General features: G+C 38.5%; 2 protein-coding genes across 2 annotated transcripts in view; one reads left to right on the plus strand and one right to left on the minus strand.

The window, feature by feature from the left end:
• Positions 1–17,915, plus strand: part of arhgap10 (Rho GTPase activating protein 10) — a 184,494-nt gene extending 166,579 nt beyond the window's left edge. Inside the window, exon 22 of the mRNA XM_061922885.2 lies at positions 17,384–17,915. Within this exon, the coding sequence (XP_061778869.1) occupies positions 17,384–17,528 (145 nt within the window). The 3' untranslated portion in view covers positions 17,529–17,915. The remainder of the gene's footprint in view (positions 1–17,383) is intronic.
• The window catches only part of nr3c2 (nuclear receptor subfamily 3, group C, member 2), a 281,598-nt gene continuing 271,192 nt past the window's right edge, over positions 11,471–21,876 (minus strand). The window contains exons 8-10 of the mRNA XM_061922877.1: positions 19,954–20,084; positions 14,011–14,168; positions 11,471–12,305 (exon numbers count right to left, since the gene is read on the minus strand). Coding sequence (XP_061778861.1) covers positions 12,150–12,305; positions 14,011–14,168; positions 19,954–20,084 — 445 coding nt within the window. The 3' untranslated portion in view covers positions 11,471–12,149. The remainder of the gene's footprint in view (positions 12,306–14,010; positions 14,169–19,953; positions 20,085–21,876) is intronic.

Here is a 21,876-nt window from a genome sequence, read left to right on the forward strand (position 1 = left end):
ACGACATGTCCAATGTCGGACAAGGCGTCCAATCTCTGTCGGACAACGGGCCTAACATAAGCCAGGCCATGTAACGTCAAACAGCTCGTCTTATGTCTGTTTGACAACACGTCCAATGTTGGCAACGCGTCCGTCCAATGTCGGACAAGGCGTTCAATGTCTGTCGGACAGTCCATGTAACGTCAAACAGCTCGTCTGTCTGTTTGACGACATGTCCAATGTCGGCTATGCATCCGTCCAATGTCGGACAAGGCGTCCAATGTCTGTCGAACAACGAGCCTAACGTCGGACAATCCATGTAACGTCAAACAGCTCGTCTAATGTCTCATGTTCGACAACACGTCTAATGTCGGACAAGACGTCCAATCTCTGTCGGACAACGGGCCTACCGTCGAACAGTCCATATAACGTTAAACAGCTCGTCTTATGTCTGTTTGACAACACGTCCAATGTTGGCAACGCGTCCGTCCAATGTCTGTCGGACAACGAGCCTAACGTCGGACAGTCCATGTAACGTCAAACAGTTCGTCTAATGTCTGTTTGACGACATGTCCAATGTCGGCTATGCATCCGTCCAATGTCGGACAAGGCGTCCAATGTCTGTCGGACAACGAGCCTAACGTCGGACAATCCATGTAACGTCAAACAGCTCGTTTAATGTCTAATGTTTGACAACACGTCCAATGTCGGACAAGATGTCCAATCCCTGTCGGACAACGGGCCTAACGTCGGACAGTCCATATAACGTCAAACAGTTCGTCTTATGTCTGTTTGACAAAACGTCCAATGTTGGCAACGCGTCCGTCCAATGTCTGTCGGACAACGAGCCTAACGTCGGACAGTCCATGTAACGTCAAACAGTTCGTCTAATGTCTGTTTGACGACATGTCCAATGTCGGCTATGCATCCGTCCAATGTCGGACAAGGCGTCCAATGTCTGTCGGACAACAAGCCTAACGTCGGACAGTCCATGTAACGTCAAACAGCTCGTCTGTCTGTTTGACGACATGTCCAATGTCGGCTATGCATCCGTCCAATATCGGACAAGGCGTCCAATGTCTGTCGGACAACGAGCCTAACGTCGGACAATCCATGTAACGTCAAACAGCTCGTTTAATGTCTAATGTTTGACAACACGTCCAATGTCGGACAAGACGTCCAATCTCTGTCGGACAACGGGCCTTACGTCGGACAGTCCATATAACGTCAAACAGCTCGTCTTATGTCTGTTTGACAACATGTCCAATGTCGGCTATGCATCCGTCCAATGTCGGACAAGGCGTCCAATCTCTGTCGGACAACAAGCCTAACGTCGGACAGTCCATGTAACGTCAAAGAGCTCGTTTAATGTCTAATGTTTGACAACACGTCCAATGTCGGACAAGACGTCCAATCTCTGTCGGACAACGGGCCTAACGTCGGACAGTCCATATAACGTCAAACAGCTCGTCTTATGTCTGTTTGACAACATGTCCAATGTTGGCAACGTGTCCGTCCAATGTCTGTCGGACAACGAGCCTAACGTCGGACAGTCCATGTAACGTCAAACAGTTCGTCTAATGTCTGTTTGACGACATGTCCAATGTCGGCTATGCATCCGTCCAATGTCGGACAAGGCGTCCAATCTCTGTCGGACAACAAGCCTAACGTCGGACAGTCCATGTAACGTCAAACAGCTCGTCTAATGTCTAATGTTTGACGACATGTCTAATGTCGGCAACGCATCCGTCCAATGTCGAACAAGGCGTCCAATGTCTGTCGGACAACGAGCCAAACATCGGACAGTCCGTGTAAGACGACATGTCCAATGTCGGACAAGGCGTCCAATCTCTGTCGGACAACGGGCCTAACATAAGCCAGGCCATGTAACGTCAAACAGCTCGTCTTATGTCTGTTTGACAACACGTCCAATGTTGGCAACGCGTCCGTCCAATGTCGGACAAGGCGTTCAATGTCTGTCGGACAGTCCATGTAACGTCAAACAGCTCGTCTGTCTGTTTGACGACATGTCCAATGTCGGCTATGCATCCGTCCAATGTCGGACAAGGCGTCCAATGTCTGTCGAACAACGAGCCTAACGTCGGACAATCCATGTAACGTCAAACAGCTCGTCTAATGTCTCATGTTCGACAACACGTCTAATGTCGGACAAGACGTCCAATCTCTGTCGGACAACGGGCCTACCGTCGAACAGTCCATATAACGTTAAACAGCTCGTCTTATGTCTGTTTGACAACACGTCCAATGTTGGCAACGCGTCCGTCCAATGTCTGTCGGACAACGAGCCTAACGTCGGACAGTCCATGTAACGTCAAACAGTTCGTCTAATGTCTGTTTGACGACATGTCCAATGTCGGCTATGCATCCGTCCAATGTCGGACAAGGCGTCCAATGTCTGTCGGACAACGAGCCTAACGTCGGACAATCCATGTAACGTCAAACAGCTCGTTTAATGTCTAATGTTTGACAACACGTCCAATGTCGGACAAGATGTCCAATCCCTGTCGGACAACGGGCCTAACGTCGGACAGTCCATATAACGTCAAACAGTTCGTCTTATGTCTGTTTGACAAAACGTCCAATGTTGGCAACGCGTCCGTCCAATGTCTGTCGGACAACGAGCCTAACGTCGGACAGTCCATGTAACGTCAAACAGTTCGTCTAATGTCTGTTTGACGACATGTCCAATGTCGGCTATGCATCCGTCCAATGTCGGACAAGGCGTCCAATGTCTGTCGGACAACAAGCCTAACGTCGGACAGTCCATGTAATGTCAAACAGCTCGTCTAATGTCTGTTTGACGACATGTCCAATGTCGGCTATGCATCCGTCCAATGTCGGACAAGGCGTCCAATGTCTGTCGGACAACGAGCCTAACATCGGACAGTCCGTGTAAGACGACATGTCCAATGTCGGACAAGGCGTCCAATCTCTGTCGGACAAAGGGCCTAACGTCGGACAGGCCATATAACGTCAAACAGCTCGTCTTATGTCTCTTTGACAAGACGTCCAATGTTGGCAACGCGTCCGTCCAATGTCGGACAAGGCGTTCAATGTCTGTCGGACAGTCCATGTAACGTCAAACAGCTCGTCTGTCTGTTTGACGACATGTCCAATGTCGGCTATGCATCCGTCCAATGTCGGACAAGGCGTCCAATGTCTGTCGAACAACGAGCCTAACGTCGGACAATCCATGTAACGTCAAACAGCTCGTTTAATGTCTAATGTTTGACAACACGTCCAATGTCGGACAAGATGTCCAATCTCTGTCGGACAACGAGCCTAACGTCGGACAGGCCATGTAACGCCAAACAGCTCGTCTAATGTTTGTGTGACGACATGTCCAATGTCGGCAACGCATCCGTCCAATGTCGGACAAGGCGTCCAATGTCTGTCGGACAACGAGCCTAACATCGGACAGTCGGTGTAAGACGACATGTCGTCCAATCCCTGTCGGACAACGGGCCTAACAACCGACAGGCCATGTAACGTCAAACAGCTCGTCTGTCTGTTTGACGACATGTCCAATGATGGCTATGCATCCGTCCAATGTCGGACAAGGCGTCCAATGTCTGTCGGACAACGAGCCTAACGTCGGACAATCCATGTAACGTCAAACAGCTCGTCTAATGTCTAATGTCTAATGTTTGACAACACGTCCAATGTCGGACAAGGCGTCCAATCTCTGTCGGTCAACGAGCCTAACATCGGACAGTCCGTGTAACGTCAAACAGCTCGTCTAATGTCTGTTTGACGACATGTCCGATGTCGGACAAGGCTTCCAATCTCTGTCGGACAACGGGCCTAACGTCGGACAGTCCATATAACGTCAAACAGCTCGTCTTATGTCTGTTTGACAACACGTCCTATGTTGGCAACGCGTCCGTCCAATATCTTGTCGGACAACGAGCCTAACGTCGGACAGCTTGTCTAATGTCGACAGACCCGTCTTATGTCGGACAAATTGTCAATGTCGACCAACCCGTTCGTCTAACGTCGGACAACACACCTAACGTCAGACAGTCCATGTAACGTCAAACAGCTTGTCTTATGTTTAACAACACGTCCAATGTCGGCAACGCGGCCGTCCAATGTCGGACAAGGCGTCTAATGTCTGTCGGACAACGGGGCGTAACGTTGGACATCGGGCTTAACGTCAAACATGGGGCGTAACATCGGACAACTGGTGTAACGTCGGACAGCTCGTCTGTCGGACAACGGGCCTAACGTCGGACAGCCCGTGTAACGTCAGACAAGGCGTCTGTCTGTCGGACATGGGGCATAACGTCGGACACGGGGGCGCAACGTCGGACACGGGGGCGCAACGTCGGACACGGGGGCGCAACGTCGGACACGAGGGCGCAATCAGGCGTAACGTCGGACAACGGGCGTAACGTCGGACAGCTCGTCTGATGTCGAACAAGGCGTCTAATGTCTGTCGGACACAGGGCGTACCGTCGGACATGGGGCGTAACGTGGGACAGCTCGTCTGTCGGACAGGGCATCTAATGTCTGTCGGATGACAGGGGTAACGTCGGACAACGGGCATAACGTCGGACAACGGGCGTAACGTCGGACAGCTCGTCTAATGTCGGACAGCTCGTCTAATGTCGGACAAGGCGTCTAATGTCTGTCGGACATGGGACGCAACGTCGGACACAGGGGCGCAATCAGGCGTAACGTCGGACAGCTCGTCTAATGTCGGACAAGGCGTCTAATGTCTGTCGGACATGGGGCTTAACGTCAAACATGGGGGGTAACATCGGACAACTGGTGTAACGTCGGACAGCTCGTCTGTCGGACAACGGGCCTAACGTTGGACAGCCCGTGTAACATCAGACAAGGTGTCTGTCTGTCGGACACGGGGCATAACGTCGGACACGGGGCGTAATGTCGGACAACGGGCGTAATGTCGGACAACGGGCGTAACGTCGGACAACGGATGTAACGTCGGACAACAGGCGTAACGTCGGACAGCTCGTCTGATGTCGAACAAGGTGTCTAATGTTTGTCAGACACGGGCATAACGTCGGACACGGGGCGTAATGTCGGACAACGGGCGTAATGTCGGACAACGGGCGTAACGTCGGACAACGGATGTAACGTCGGACAACGGGCGTAACGTCGGACAGCTCGTCTGATGTCGAACAAGGTGTCTAATGTTTGTCGGACACGGGCATAACGTCGGACACGGGGCGTAACATCGGACAACGGGCGTAATGTCGGACAACGGGTGTAACGTCGGACAACGGATGTAACGTCGGACAACGGGCGTGACGTCGGACAGCTCGTCTGATGTCGAACAAGGTGTCTAATGTTTGTCGGACACGGGCGTAACGTCGGACATGGGGCGTAACATCGGAAAATGGGTGTAACGTGGGACAGCTCGTCTGTCGGAGAAGAAGTCTAATGTCTGTCGGACAACGGGCGTAACGTCTGTCAACACTAAGTGGAACAACAGACTACTTTAAAGTAACAAAATACAAAAAGAGCCACAAGAAGTTGGTGACCTGTTGATTTTTATTGTGGTGCTCGTCAATAAAACCGTCACGGATTAGGAAATCATTTTAACAGCAAAAAAAAAAAAAAAATCCATCACATTTTGTTACAAAATAGGAAATACTGTTTTATTATTATTATTATTATTGTTATTATGTCCACATAAATGAAAAAAGAAAGTTAAAAAAAGGTGTGTAACATTCAGGTAGTAAAGTACATTCAGTTCCCCTTTTCCTCGCCATCCAACACACAAAACACAGCAAATGAGGGAGAAAAAACATTTTTTTTTACACTCAACAAAAAGGACTTTTTATTCTATTTACACCTTCTTCCATCTGTAAATCAGGTGAGATTAAAAAAGGCACAAGTTTCCCTTTTTTTTTTTTCTTCTAGTTTTTAGTCTTTGAAGTACAATGTAAACATCTCATGCATTAGCAACACTTTTCATCTTACAAAAAAAAAAACGTGTCGGCCGTTTTCTTTTTTTCTTTTCCTAGACAAAAGTACTTAAATATTATTTCCCAGCAAAATAGAATTCTCTCAAAAATACTTTCCCAGTCCTTCTTTTTTAGGTTCCTTACAAAGGACAGGAAGAAGAAGAACAACAACAAACGTTCCTCCCAATAACGCACAAGGAGCACTTGACTTTCCTTCTTTTATTCACAAATATTCACAATTACATTTTTCCTGGACTGTTGCGCACCCACGCTAGTCGCACCGTGTCGTCGCACAGCTCCTGTGTGCAAAAAAAACTAACAAGCAGGATATGGCTAATCCCCCGCGGAAAACACACGCCACACGGGAAAGAGGACAGGAGGGGGCGCTGTAACACTCCTCAGTAGCATCGTCACCCTTTTCTTAGCAGGGGGACTCCAAACAATACCCCGTCATCAACAAGCGCACCTTTGACACTGCCGTAGAGCTCGCTTTTTAGTGGAGTTAAGCGTTCCTGTACATGAAGCACTGCTGAGTACGTGTGGGATGCTAAGCAACTGTACAGTGTGTGTGTGTGTGTGTGTGTGTGTGTGTGTGTGTGTGTGTGTGTGTGTGTTTGCAGTCTAGCCTACAAGTTGCTGTACAAATGTTTCGGTAGAAATGAAGCACCTCGATGTAAAAAGTAAGACTAAAAAAAAAGACTATTATCGTTGGCGGGACAGAAAGAGACAAAACGACGGCCATTACAGCGGAATCCTCTAGAACACAGGTGTCAAACTCAAGGCCCGGGGGCCAAATCTGGCTCGCCACATCATTTTATCTGGACCGCAAAAACCTGGAAATTATGTGTCAATAAATTACTTATTTTTTCACTAAATGTAATTTTTTTTTATTCATTTTGACAGAAAAAAAACTATATGTACTGCTTGAAATTGCATACCTTTTAAACTTTAATAGTATCCAATATTGCAGGGGTCATCAACGCCCGTAAGGACCAGATGAGTAGCCCGCTGGCCTGTTCTAAAAATAACTCAAATAGCAGCACTTACCAGTGAGCTGCCTCTATTTTTTAAATTGTATTTATTTACTAGCAAGCTGGTCTCGCTTTGCTCGACATTTTTAATTCTAAGAGAGACAAAACTCAAATAGAATTTGAAAATCCAAGAAAATATTTTAAAAACTTGGTCTTCACTTGTTTAAATAAATTCATTTTTTTTTTTTTTTACTTTGCTTCTTATAACTTTCAGAAAGACAATTTAGAGAAAAAAATACAACCTTAAAAATGATTTTAGGATTTTTAAACACATATACCTTTTTTCCTTTTAAATTCCTTCCTCTTCTTTCCTGACAATTTAAATCAATGTTAAAGTAAACATTTTTTTTTTATTGTAAAGAATAATAAATACATTTTAATTTAATTCTTCATTTTAGCTTCTGTTTTTTCGACGAAGAATATTTGTGAAATATTTCTTCAAACTTATTATGATTAAAATTCAAAAAAATTATTCTGGCAAATCTAGAAAATCTGTAGAATCAAATATAAATCTTATTTGAAAGTATTTTGAATTTCTTTTAAAATTTTTGTTCTGGAAAATCTAGAAGAAATAATGATTTGTCTTTGTTAGAAACAAAGCTTGGTCCAATTTGTTATATATTCTAACAAAGTGCAGATTGGATTTTAACCTATTTAAAACATGTCATCAAAATTCTAAAATGAATCTTAATCAGGAAAAATTACTAATGATACATAAATTATTTTTTTAATTTTTCAAAAAGATTTGAATTAGCTAGTTTTTCTCTTCTTTTTTTTGGTTGAATTTTGAATTTTAAAGAGTCGAAATTAAAGATAAACTATGTTTCAAAATTTAATTTTCATTTTTTTCGTGTTTTCTCCTCTTTTAAACCGTTCAATTAAGTGTTTTTTTCATCATTTATTCTCTACAAAAAACCTTCCGTAAAAGATAAATATCAATAATTATTAATAATAACAGAGTTAAAGGTAAATTGAGCAAATTGGCTATTTCTGGCAATTTATTTAAGTGTGTATCAAACTGGTAGCCCTTCGCATTAATCAGTACCCAAGAAGTAGCTCTTGGTTTCAAAAAGGTTGGTGACCCCTGCAATATTGCAACAAATATTACAGTATATTATCATACTTTCCAAACATGTTTTTGTCAAAATAAAAATACTTAACTTTACAGAAAACTGCCCATCAAATTAATAAAAATGACAATAAAATGTATGTTGTTCTTTACAGCATATTACTGTAAATTGAAAAAAAAAAACTACTTTTTTTTTTTTTTGCGTAAAACTTTTGTTGACTGAGCTGCCAGTTTTTGACTGTAAAATTTAGTGTTGTTGTTTTTAACGGTGTATTATTGTAAATGGAAAGACGCTACATTTGTTTTTACGGTAAAAAAAAACCTGGCAGCTAAGTTGCCAGGATAAAAAAAGAACTCGTACTGTTTTTCCATGAACAATAAAATGAAATTCTGGCAACTAAGCTGCCCCTCCCCTCCCAAAAAAAACCAGTGGTACTGTTTTTCCATTTACCATAAAATGTTGTAAAAAGTAAAAAATATTTTAAAGTAAAAAAAAAACGAAAAGAGGATTTTACTGTAAAAATGTGTTTTTACAACTTGTTACTGTACCACTGCTTTTTTACGGAGAGAAAAAAAATAAAAATAATAGATTTTATTTGTAAAAAAAAAAAAGCACTTTACATTGAGTAAACAACCTCAAAGTGCTACAGTGTATTAACAAAATTAAAATAAAAAAATAATAAAAAATAAATACAAATAAAAAACAGCCTAAGAGCTAAAACTAGTATGCATATATCTAAAAAAAAAGAGGCTTTTTTTAAATAAAAAAAAAGAAGGGCTTTTAAGCCTTTTTTAAAAGCATCCACCGTCTGTGGTGCCCTCAGGTGGTCAGGGAGAGCGTTCCACAGACTACGAGCGGTGGAGCAGAAAGCCTGGTCTGGCAGTTTAATTGCTAGAATTTTACTGTAAAATGTGGGTTTTTATTGTTTATTTTTAAAGAACATATAGCACTGTTTTTTTAATTCTGGCAACTAAGCTGCAAATTTGTTTACTGTTTTTTTACTGTAAAAAATGTTTTTTCCTTTTACAGTAGTAACAACAACCGTAGGTTTTGCAATAACTGGCAGCTTGGTCGACAGAATTTTATTGGTAGTTTTTTTCAATTTACAGTAATATGCTGTAAAAAAAAAAAAACACCGTAATGTTAAAAGATCTATAGTCATTTTTCCACTTGCTTTGAAATCATAAGTCAAGCAGATATTTAAGTGTTTATTTGGACAGAACCAAATAGTTTGATGCAATTTTAGATAATTAAAGTTTAAAAAGTGTGCAATTTAATGCAGTACACATTGTTTTCTTTGTAAATGGGAAAAAGTGAATACATTGAGTAAGAAAAGATAAAAGTGCTTTATTGACGCATGTTGTTTCCAGGCCGTATAAAATGAGGCGGCGGGCCAGAGTTTGGTCCCCGGGGGCCTTGAGTTTGACACCTAAGGTCTAAACTTCATCATCATCGTGGTCCTGATCGGACACTTCTAGTCTCAGGGACTTTTGCATATTATTTAGAATTGTATGAATGAAGCCCCAAAGGACAAATATTGACGTAAAGGTCCCCGTTAAAAAATTTACTTTCATGTCCTTGCAGCTTCAATTGGGACAAAAATCCATCATTTGCCGTTGTTGTTTTGCTCGTTTATTTAGGAGAGGCGCTCAAACGCTCGCTTTTTCTCATTTTTGATTTTTTTTAAACAAAGTAAAAAAATTTTTTTAGCCCAACACTTTGAAAAAAGGGGAAAAAAAGAGAGCCTTTGCTACACATCTTAAAACAAAGCCAGGAGCTCTGCCAACTAAACATTGTTTGTCTTTAGCGAACATGCTAACCTAGCATGGCATTGCTGTTGAAATGTGAGTGTGATGTTAGCACTTTAGCGCACACACTGTAGCTCGGCTAACGTTGCTAACGCCCGCGTGCTCCTTTATTTCACGGTCTGTTTTAGTTCAAGGAAACCGGTCACTAAAAAAATAAATTATAATCCATCCATTTTCTACCGCTTGTCCCTCCTTTCTAACTAAAAATGTCGCCAGAGTATAAATAATTGTGGACTTGACTGTAAATGACAAGTTTGCTTTTAATGATAGAGGACATATTGTAATAATATCATGGAGTAATAAATCCACTGTATTGTTCGTGGGGTTTTCTTATATATATATGTATGTATGTATATATATATATATATATATATATATATATATATATATATATATATATATATACTGTATATACACACACACGTGTATATATGTATATACTTATTTATGTGTGTATATACACACAAATGTGTATATACATGTGTATATATACAAACATATGTGTATATATCCATGTATACATACATGTGTGTGTGTATATACATATATATGTGCATATATACATATATATGTGTGTATATATACATATATCTGTGTATATATACATATATACATATATGTGTATACATACATATGTGTGTATATATACATATATATATGTGTATATACACATATATATATATATACATATGTGTGTATATATACACATATATATATATATGTGTATATACACATATATATATATACATATATATATACATATATGTGTATATATACATGTGTGTATATATACATATATATATATATATATATGTGTATATACACATATATATATATGTATATATATACATATATAAATGTGTATATATATATATACATATATATATATGTGTATATACATATATACATATATGTGTATATATACATATGTGTGTATATATACATATATATATATATATATATGTGTATATACACACACATATATATATATATGTATATATATACATATATAAATGTGTATATATATACATATATAAATGTGTATATATACATATATACATGTGTATATATATATATATGCATATATAAATGTGTGTATATATATATATACATATATACATGTGTGTATATATATACATATATAAATATGTGTATATATAAATGTGTATACATACATATATAAATGTGTATATACGTGTATATAAATGTGTATATATACAAAGATATATACGTGTGCATATATATATATATGTTTGTATATATACATATATGTATATACTGTATATATGTATGCATATATACATGTATGTCTACATACATATATAAGTATGTGTATATATATATATATATATATGTATACATATTTATATATACATAAATATGTGTATATATACATACATATATATGTATATATACATATATATGTATATATACATATATGTATACACTGTATACATGTATGTATATATACATGTATGTCTATATACATATATAAGTACATGTGTATATATATATATATAAGTTTACATACATATACTTATATATACATATTATATGTGTATATATATATATATATATATATATAAATATATATATATATTTGAAGAAAAATAGCAGGTTGCCAATAACTGCAATATCTGAGAGTTAAAGATAAATAACTCATTAATCAGCCATGTTTTTATTTTTATCAGAACTAGAATTTAAACGCATTGAAGTGTGAACATATTGTTTATAACCCCACAACAATTCTCAACTGTAAATTGTCCGAGCTGCAGAGTCTCCTGTCTACAAAGTCAAATAAGCGCCGGGGGGGGGGGGGTCTATTTGGAGCCGGGTCGGAAAAACAACATTTGTCGCAAACGTGGCTGTGGGCGACCTCCTGACATGGCTGCCTTTGACTCGGTGAATGTTGCTACTGAACATTTGTGACGACCAGCAACTGCTGACTCAGCAGCCAGTAAAAAGCCAAGTGTGTATGTTGATGTGTCACATCAAGGAAAGGTTGATGAGAAAGCGTGAATTAGCCCTTGGTAGTGGAGCGTGTCTGCCAGCTACATGTTGATATTTGCAAGAAAAGGTGGCGTGTCAGCGGACCACTCGCACATTCTGCTATGGCTTTGTCTCCAAGATGGCGTACGGGGAGGGAGGGAGGCGGGGCTACGTTTACACGCTTTTGTCGCTCCGACCCTTCGCCCCGCCCTTCTGGCCTCGGACAAGGACCGACCGGCGGCGTCCTGAGGGGGCACGCCCTGATGGCGTCCCTGGGTTTGAGTTCCCGCGTGTGTCCCCCCCGGGGGGGGGGCGTCACTTCTTGTGGAAGTAGATGGTGTGTGTGAGGCCCGACTCCACCTTGGGGATCTGGTCGCTGATGATCTCCACCAGCATGTCGGGGAACTCCACCTTCAAGGCCTGCGACTCTCGGAAGGTGTAGAAGCAGAAGTCCAACAGGTTCCCCACCAGCTGCCGCAACACAAGCACAAGGTTAGCTCCGCCCTCTTTTATATGCGATACAGAGGAGGAGGGACAACTTTTATAGGCACTACTTTTCACGCCCGGTCGCAGCACTTGGCCGGGCAACAAGCGGACTAAGTCCGACTGCCTCGGGGTAATGTTGGGAATTTCCAAGAAGAAAACGCTCAAAAGTTCCACTATTCAAAATGTGCTAGCTCGATGCTAATTTACATTGGATTTGCCATAGCCATGCTACAGGTTAGCACTAGCAATTTCGCATGGCAATTTTTGTCACGCAACAACAAAAAAACTCAGCAAAATGGCAAAGATTACTCCCTGACTAGACAGCATAGAGTAGTCCATACACTAAAGCCATCTCATATATTGGAAATCGACTGTATAAAACTTGCAAATGAGACTCAAAAATTAACAATAAAACACTGAATATTAACAACATATGAACGTCGCTCCTCTTTTACGCGGGATTTACAATATTAACTATGAACGATAAAACACTGAATATTAACAACATATGAAATCACTCCTCTTTTACGCGGGATTTACAATATTAACTATGAACGATAAAACACTGAATATTAACAACATATGAAATCACTCCTCTTTTACATGGGATTACCAATATTAACTATGAACAATAAAACACTGAATATTAACAACATATGAACGTCGCTCCTCTTTTACGCGGGATTTACAATATTAACTATGAACGATAAAACACTGAATATTAACAACATATGAACATCACTCTTATATGGGATTTACAATAACTATGAACAATAAAACACTGAATGTTAACAACATATGAACATCGCTCCTCTTACGTGGGATTTACAATATTAGCTATGAACAATAAAACACTGAATATTAACAACATATGAATATCGCTCCTCTTTTACATAGGATTTACAATATTAACTATGAACAATAAAACACTGAATATTAACAACATATGAACATCGCTCCTCTTTTACGTGGGATTTACAATATTAACTATGAACAATAAAACACTGAATATTAACAACATGAACATCGCTCCTCTTTTACGTGGGATTTACAATATTAACTATTAATAAAACACTGAATATTAACAACATATGAACATCGCTCCTCTTTTACGTGGGATTTACAATATTAACTATGAACAATAAAACACCGAATATTAACAACATATGAACATCGCTCCTCTTTTACGTGGGATTTACAATATTAACTATGAACAATAAAACACTGAATATTAACAACATATGAAATCACTTCTCTTTTATGCGGGATTTACAATATTAACTATTAATAAAACAGAATATTAATAACATATGAACATCGCTCCTCTTTTACGTGGGATTTACAATATTAACTATAAACAATAAAACACTGAATATTAACAACATATGAACATCACTCATCTTTTACATGGGATTTACAATATTAACTATGAACAATAAAACACTAAATATTAACAACATATGAACTCACTTCTCTTGTAAGCGGGATTTACAATATTAACTATTAATAAAACACTAAATATTAACAACATATGAAATCACTTCTCTTTTACGCAGGATTTACAATATTAACTATGAACGATAAAACACTGAATATTAACAACATATGAACATTGCAAGGTGTAATAAACACCTACATTATGAGATGGGCTATCTAGTGGTGACACTACACACAGGTGGTGGTCACTTACATGATGCATGGCGTCTAGCAGCTTGGTGAGCTGGAAGAAGCGCTGCCAGGTTTGGCCCGAGTTGTTGGTCGCTTTCCCCACGGAACGCCGGAGCTCTTTGATGTAATTGACTCGCATCTCTTCGAACGCCGCCTGGTTCTTCAGACCCTCTTTGGGAACTGGAGGGGGGGGGGGGGTAGTGCAGATTTCACAGTCAATAATGCAGCTTTCTTACTTACAATGACATCAGAGTCAGATTTATTGGTATGTTGAACACACCAAACATTAGCATGACAACGTAGGAAAAGTTAGCATACACCTTAGGTAGCGCCAAGTGTCAAAATCCATTATTTTTAGGTGTAAACAGATACAATTAGCCAAAATGTTAGCATGCTAACATTAGCATCCTAACATAGAAGTTAACATACTTCTAGGATGGCGCTATATATCGAAATCCATGGTTTTTAATGTTGAACATACAGTAGTTCAAGTGTTAGCATTAAAAATTAACATGCTAACTTTAGCATGATGACATATGAAAAGTTGGTGTACTTCTTAGATGGCGCCAAGTATCAAAATCCAAGATTTTTAAGGTTAAACATACAAAAGTAGTTGAAATGCTAGCATTAAACATGAGCATGCTAATGTTAGCATCCTAACGTAGAAGTTAGCATACTTCTAGAATGGCGTCAAGTATCAACATCTGTGATTTTTAAGGTTAAACATACATTAGTAACTAAAATGGTAGCATTAAATGTTAGCATGCTAACTTTAGCATGATGACATAGGAAAAGTTAGCATACATCTTAGATGGCGCCAAGTGTCAAAATCCATGACTTTTAAGGATATACATACGCTAGTACTAAAAGGCTAGCATAAAACATGACCATGCTAACTTTAGCATGATGACATAGGAGAAGTTAGCGTACTTCTAAGATGGCGCCAAGTACCAATATCCATGATATTTAAGGTTAAAAATACTAAAGTAGCTAAAATGCTAGCATAAAACGTTAGCATGCTAACTTTAGCATGATGACATAGAATAAGTTAGCATACATCTAAGACGGCGCCAAGTATGAAAATCCTTGATTTTTACGATTAAATATACTAAAGTAGCTAAAATGCTAAAATAAAATGTTAGCATGCTAACTTTAGCATGATGACATAGGAAAAGTTAGCGTACTTCTAAGATGGCGCTAAGTACCAATATTCATGATTTTTAAGGTTAAAAATACTAAAGTAGCTAAAATGCTAGCATAAAAAAACGTTAGCATGCTAACTTTAGCATGATGACATAGGAAAAGTTAGCGTACTTCTAAGATGGCGGCAAGTATCAAAATCCAAGATTTTTAAGGTTAAACATACAAAAGTAGCTAAAATGCTAGCATTGAACATTAACATGCTAACATACACATCCTAACATAGAAGTTAGCATACTTCTAAGACGGCGCCAAGTATGAAAATCCTTGATTTTTAAGGTTAAAACTACCAAAGTAGCTAAAATGCTAGCATTGAACATTAACATGCTAACAAAAATGTCCTAGCATAGAAGTTAGCATACTTCTAGAATGGTGTCAAGTATCAAAATCCAGGATTTTTAAGGTTAATAATGCCGTACAATAGACTGAATTTATATTATTCACATGTGAATAATGCTGTATAATAGACTGTATTTATATTATTCACATGTGAATAATGCTGTATTATAGACTGTATTTCTATTATTCACATGTGAATAATGCTGTATAATAGACTGTATTTCTATTATTCACATGTGAATAATGCTGTATTATAGACTGTATTTCTATTATTCACATGTGAATAATGCTGTATAATAGACTGTATTTATATTATTCACATGTGAATAATGCTGTATTATAGACTGTATTTCTATTATTCACATGTGAATAATGCTGTATAATAGACTGTATTTATATTATTCACATGTGAATAATGCTGTATAATAGACTCTATTTCTATTATTCACATGTGAATAATGCTGTATAATAGACTCTATTTCTATTATTCATATGTGAATAATGCTGTATAATAGACTATTTCTATTATTCACATGTGAATAATGCTGTATAATAGACTGTATTTATATTATTCACATGTGAATAATGCTGTATAATAGACTGTATTTATATTATTCACATGTGGATAATGCTGTATAATAAACCGTATTTATATTATTCACATGTGAATAATGCTGTATAATAAACCGTATTTATATTATTCACATGTGAATAATGCTGTATAATAAACCGTATTTATATTATTCACATGTGAATAATGCTGTATAATAAACCGTATTTATATTATTCACATGTGAATAATGCTGTATAATAGACTCTATTTATATTATTCACATGTGAATAATGCTGTATAATAGACTCTATTTCTATTATTCACATGTGAATAATGCTGTATAATAGACCGTATTTATATTATTCACATGTGAATAATGCTGTATAATAGACCGTATTTATATTATTCACATGTGAATAATGCTGTATAATAGACCGTATTTATATTATTCACATGTGAATAATGCTGTATAATAAACCGTATTTATATTAGTCACATGTGAATAATGCTGTATAATAGACTGTATTTATATTAGTCACATGTGAATAATGCTGTATAATAGACTGCATTTATATTATTCACTTGTGAATAATGCTGTATAATAGACTGTATTTATATTATTCACATGTGAATAATGCTGTATAATAGACTGTATTTATATTATTCACATGTGGATAATGCTGTATAATAAACCGTATTTTTATTATTCACATGTGAATAATGCTGTATAATAAACCGTATTTATATTATTCACATGTGAATAATGCTGTATAATAAACCGTATTTATATTATTCACATGTGAATAATGCTGTATAATAAACCGTATTTATATTATTCACATGTGAATAATGCTGTATAATAGACTCTATTTCTATTATTCACATGTGAATAATGCTGTATAATAGACTGTATTTATATTACTCACATGTGAATAATGCTGTATAATAGACTGTATTTATATTATTCACATGTGAATAATGCTGTATCATAGACTGTATTTCTATTATTCACATGTGAAAAATGCTGTATAATAGACTGTATTTATATTATTTACATGTAAAAAATACCTAAGTGTTTATTGTTTATTGTGAGCGAACTGTGGTGCTGAATTTCCCCCAGGGATCAATAAAGTACTTTCTATTCTATTCTATTTTTCTACATTGTTTCTTATGGAGAAATGTGCTTCAATATACAAACTTTCCCATTTAAGAACCCCGTACTAGACGTTCCACTCTATTACTTTTCATGTCCTTTTTTTCCCTCATTAAAGAAGTTCACCCATGTTCTTTTTTTTTGTTTCAGGATGAAACACAGACTGGTGGTCTCTCAGGTCTCAGTAGACTTAGAACACGTTTGCACCAAAGTTCCAACACATCTTCTGACAGACTGTGTGCACGCTCAAGCAGAAAGTGGCAACGTGTTGAGATCTTTCACAGCCAGCGACTAATGAAGTGTTCATCTACACAGAAGGATATGTTCTCCTGGGGCCACCAAAGTGTCAGTGACACATCTGACACGCTACCTTTGTCTACTTTTGCATCACTTCCTGTCTGCATGCATTCTTCCAATAGCTGCTAAGCTGTACAGCAGGGGTGGTCAGATCATTATTAAAAAAAAACGACCGACAGGAAGGCCAGAAACACTTCTTATTTCAACCGTACCTGCCGTCAAAACTCTGAAGACCGACTGCACAATTCCTGTCTTCACTATAAAATTACAGCTCCATCCTGCCTACGCTAACAAAATAAGAGTCTCAGAAAGCTACTTGTGAGATGACACTGGCTGCTGCCAGATTATTAAGAAAAAAACGACCGACAGGAAGGCCAGAAACACTTTTTATATCAACAGTATCTCGCAAATAAAACTCTAAAGACAGATCGCACAGTTCCTGTCTTCACTATAAAATTACAGCTCCATCCTGCCTGCGCTAACAAAATAAGAGTCTCAGAAAGCTACTTGTGAGATGACGCTAACTGCTGCCAGATCGATCATTATTAAGAAAAAATGACCGACAGGAAGGCCAGAAACACTTTTTTTTTCAACCGTACCTGCCGTCAAAACTCTAAAGACAGATCGCACAGTTCCTGTCTTCACAATAAAATTACAGCTCCATCCCGCCTGCGCTAACAAAATAAGAGTCTCAGAAAGCTACTTGTGAGATGACGCTGGCTGCTGCCTGATCATTATTAAGAAAAAACAACCGACAGGAAGGCCAGAAACACTTTTTATTTCAACCGTACGTGCCGTCAAAACTCTAAAGACAGATCGCACAGTTCCTGTCTTCACTAATAAATTACAACTCCATCCTGTCTGCGCTAACAAAATAAGAGTCTCAGAAAGCTACTTGTGAGATGATGCTGGCTGCTGCCTGATCATTATTAAGAAAAAACGACCGACAGGAAGGCCAGAAACACTTTTTATTTCAACCGTACCTGCCGTCAAAACTCTAAAGACAGATCACACAGTTCCTGTCTTCACAATAAAATTACAGCTCCATCCCGCCTGCGCTAACAAAATAAGAGTCTCAGAAAGCTACTTGTGAGATGACGCTGGCTGCTGCCAGATCATTAAGAAAAAACGACCGATAGGAAGGCCAGAAACTCTTTTTATATCAACCGTACCTCGCAAATAAAACTCTAAAGACAGATCGCACAGTTCCTGTCTTCACTATAAAATCACAGCTCCATCCTGCCTGCGCTAACAAAATAAGAGTCTCAGAAAGCTACTTGTGAGATGACGCTGGCTGCTGCCTGATCATTATTAAGAAAAACCGACCGACAGGAAGACAAAAAAAACACTTTATTTCAACCGTACCTGCCGTCAAAACTCTAAAGACAGATCGCACAGTTCCTGTCTTCACTATAAAATTACAGCTCCATCCTGCCTGCGCTAACAAAATAAGAGTCTCAGAAAGCTACTTGTGAGATGAAACTGGCTGTTGCCAGATCATTATTAAGAAAAAATGACCGACAGGAAGGGCGAGAAACACTTTTTATTTCAACAGACTCTCGCGCCGTACCTGCCGTCAAAACTCTAAAGACAGTTCTTGTCTTCACAATAAAAGCGCTGCTCCATCCTGCCTGCGCTAACAAAATAAGAGTCTCGGAAAGCTAGTGTGCACAAGCTACGGAGTTTGGTGTCAAAACTCTACGGACCGACTGCGCAGTTCCTCTCTTCACAATAAAAGCGCTGCTCCATCCTGCCTGCATTAACAAAATAAGAGTCTCGGAAACCTAGCGCGTACAAGCTAGCAAGCTACGGAGTATGCTGTCAAAACTCTAAAACTGACTGCGCAGTTCCTGTCTTCACAATAAAAGCGCTGCTTCATCCTGCCTGCGCTAACAAAATAAGAGTCTCGGAAAGCTAGCGCATACAAGCTAGCAAGCTACAGAGTTTGCTGTCAAAACTTTAAAGGCCGACCACGCGGTTCCTGTCGTCACAATAAAAGCGCTGCTCCATCCTGCCTGCGCTAACAAAATAAGAGTCTCGGAAAGCTAGCGCACACAAGCTAGCAAGCTACGGAGTTTGCTGTCAACACTCTAAAGACCGACTATGCGGTTCCTGTCTTCACAATAAAAGCGCTGCTCCATCCTGCCTGCGCTAACAAAATAAGAGTCTCGGAAAGGAGGACTTTTTTTCTCCTCCATTTGAAAATGTGGACATTATTATCACTACTGTCTGATTCCAATCAATGCAAGTCATCACAATCATACCAACTTATATTCTTGTCTTCATGAAAGAAAGGAATGTTAAACATGCAAGTTGTATTATCATGAAACTTGTTAACCTCTCTTTCATAAATAAATCAGTATAAATGATAAATGTGACTGAGGAAGTGTGTTAGCATGTGAGGTAGTGAAAGTAAGTCTTACTTGTGCTGAGGAGCAGCAGCACCTTCATGGACAGGAACTCGTCGTAGGTGAGCTGCAGTCGAACAAACTCCTGGCTCACCTGTCTCATCCCCAGACACAGGTGGTACATGGCCGACTGCTGCATGCGCTCCCTGCAAAGTCCACATGCACCATTACTTCCTTGGCTTTTAACATGAAGAAAAAAAATAAAATAATAATAATAAATATATATAAATATATATATATATATATATATATATATATATATATATACATATATATTATGCTAGTATTTTAGCTCATTTTTGATTAGTTCAAACTGAAACATAATGACTTTTTTTTTTAAACTGTACTACATTTTGTCATGCTATCATACTATAATGTTTTATGCTAGCGTTTTTGCTCATTTTATTCGTTCAAACCTAAAATTCTTGGCTTTTAGTTTAGTACTCGGCACCATCTTAGAAGTATGTTAACTTCTCCTATGTCGGCATGCTAAGGTTTTATGCTGGCAATTTTGCTAATATATATATATATATATATATATATATATATATATATATATATAAATCATGGCTTTCGATTGGCGCTATTTTAGAAGTGTGTAGTAAATAACTTTTTGTATGTCACCATGCTAATACTGTCATGCTAAATTGATTATTTTAAACTAAAACAATCATGGATTTTCATAGTTGGCGCCATCTTAGAAACATGGGTAGATGGATGGATGGATAGGTAAGTAGGTGGATAGATGGATAGATAGATAGATAGGTCGGGGGATAGATAGATAGATAGATAGATAGATAGATAGGTGGATAGGTGGATAGATGGATGGATGGATGGATAGATAGGTAGGTAGGTAGGTAGATGAATAGATGGATAGATGGATGGATAGATAGATAGGTGGATAGATAGATGGATGGATGGATGGATGGATGGATGGATGGATGGATGGATGGATAGATAGGTAGGTAGGTAGATGAATAGATGGATAGATGGATGGATAGATAGATAGGTGGATAGATGGATACGATGGATAAGATGGATGGATGGATAGATAGATAGATGGATGGATGGATAATGGATGGATGGATGGATGGATGGATGGATAGATAGGTAGGTGAATAGATGGATAGATGGATGGATAGATAGATAGGTGGATAGATGGATAAGATGGATGGATGGATAGATAGATAGATGGATGGATGGATAATGGATGGATGGATGGATAGATAGGTAGGTAGGTAGGTAGGTGAATAGATGGATAGATGGATGGATAGATAGATAGATAGATAGATAGGTGGATAGATGGATACGATGGATAAGATGGATAGATGGATGGATGGATGGATGGATGGATGGATGGATAGATAGGTAGGTAGGTAGGTAGGTGAATAGATAGATAGATAGATAGGTAGGTAGGTGGATAGATGGATAGATAGATAGATAGATAGATCAATCGATGGATGGATGGATGGATGGATGCATAGGTAGGTAGGTAGGTGGATAGATGGATGGATGGATGGATGGATAGATGGATAGATAGATAGATAGATAGATAGATAGATAGATAGATAGATGGATATAAGAGAAGTTAGCATACTTTGGGTGCAAAGTATCAAACTCCATCATTTTTAGTTTTAAACATACAAAATGAGCTTAAATGCAAGCGTAAGCGTCAGCATGCTTCCCAGCAGGCCCATAATAAAACCCTAACTCTTTTCTATTGCGTGCTTCCCAGCAGGCCCATAATAAACTCTCACTATTTTCTATTGCATGCTTCCCAGCAGGCCCATAATGAAACCCTAAATATTTTCTATTGCATGCTTCCCAGCAGGCCCATAATAAAACCCCTAACTATTTTCTATTGCATGCTTCCCAGCAGGCCCATAATAAAACCCCTAACTATTTTCTATTGTTTTCCAAATGTTGTTTTGCTGACTC

This window comes from Nerophis lumbriciformis, linkage group LG27 (assembly GCF_033978685.3).
Source record: "Nerophis lumbriciformis linkage group LG27, RoL_Nlum_v2.1, whole genome shotgun sequence".
In the NCBI taxonomy this organism is placed as follows: Eukaryota; Metazoa; Chordata; class Actinopteri; order Syngnathiformes; family Syngnathidae; genus Nerophis; species Nerophis lumbriciformis.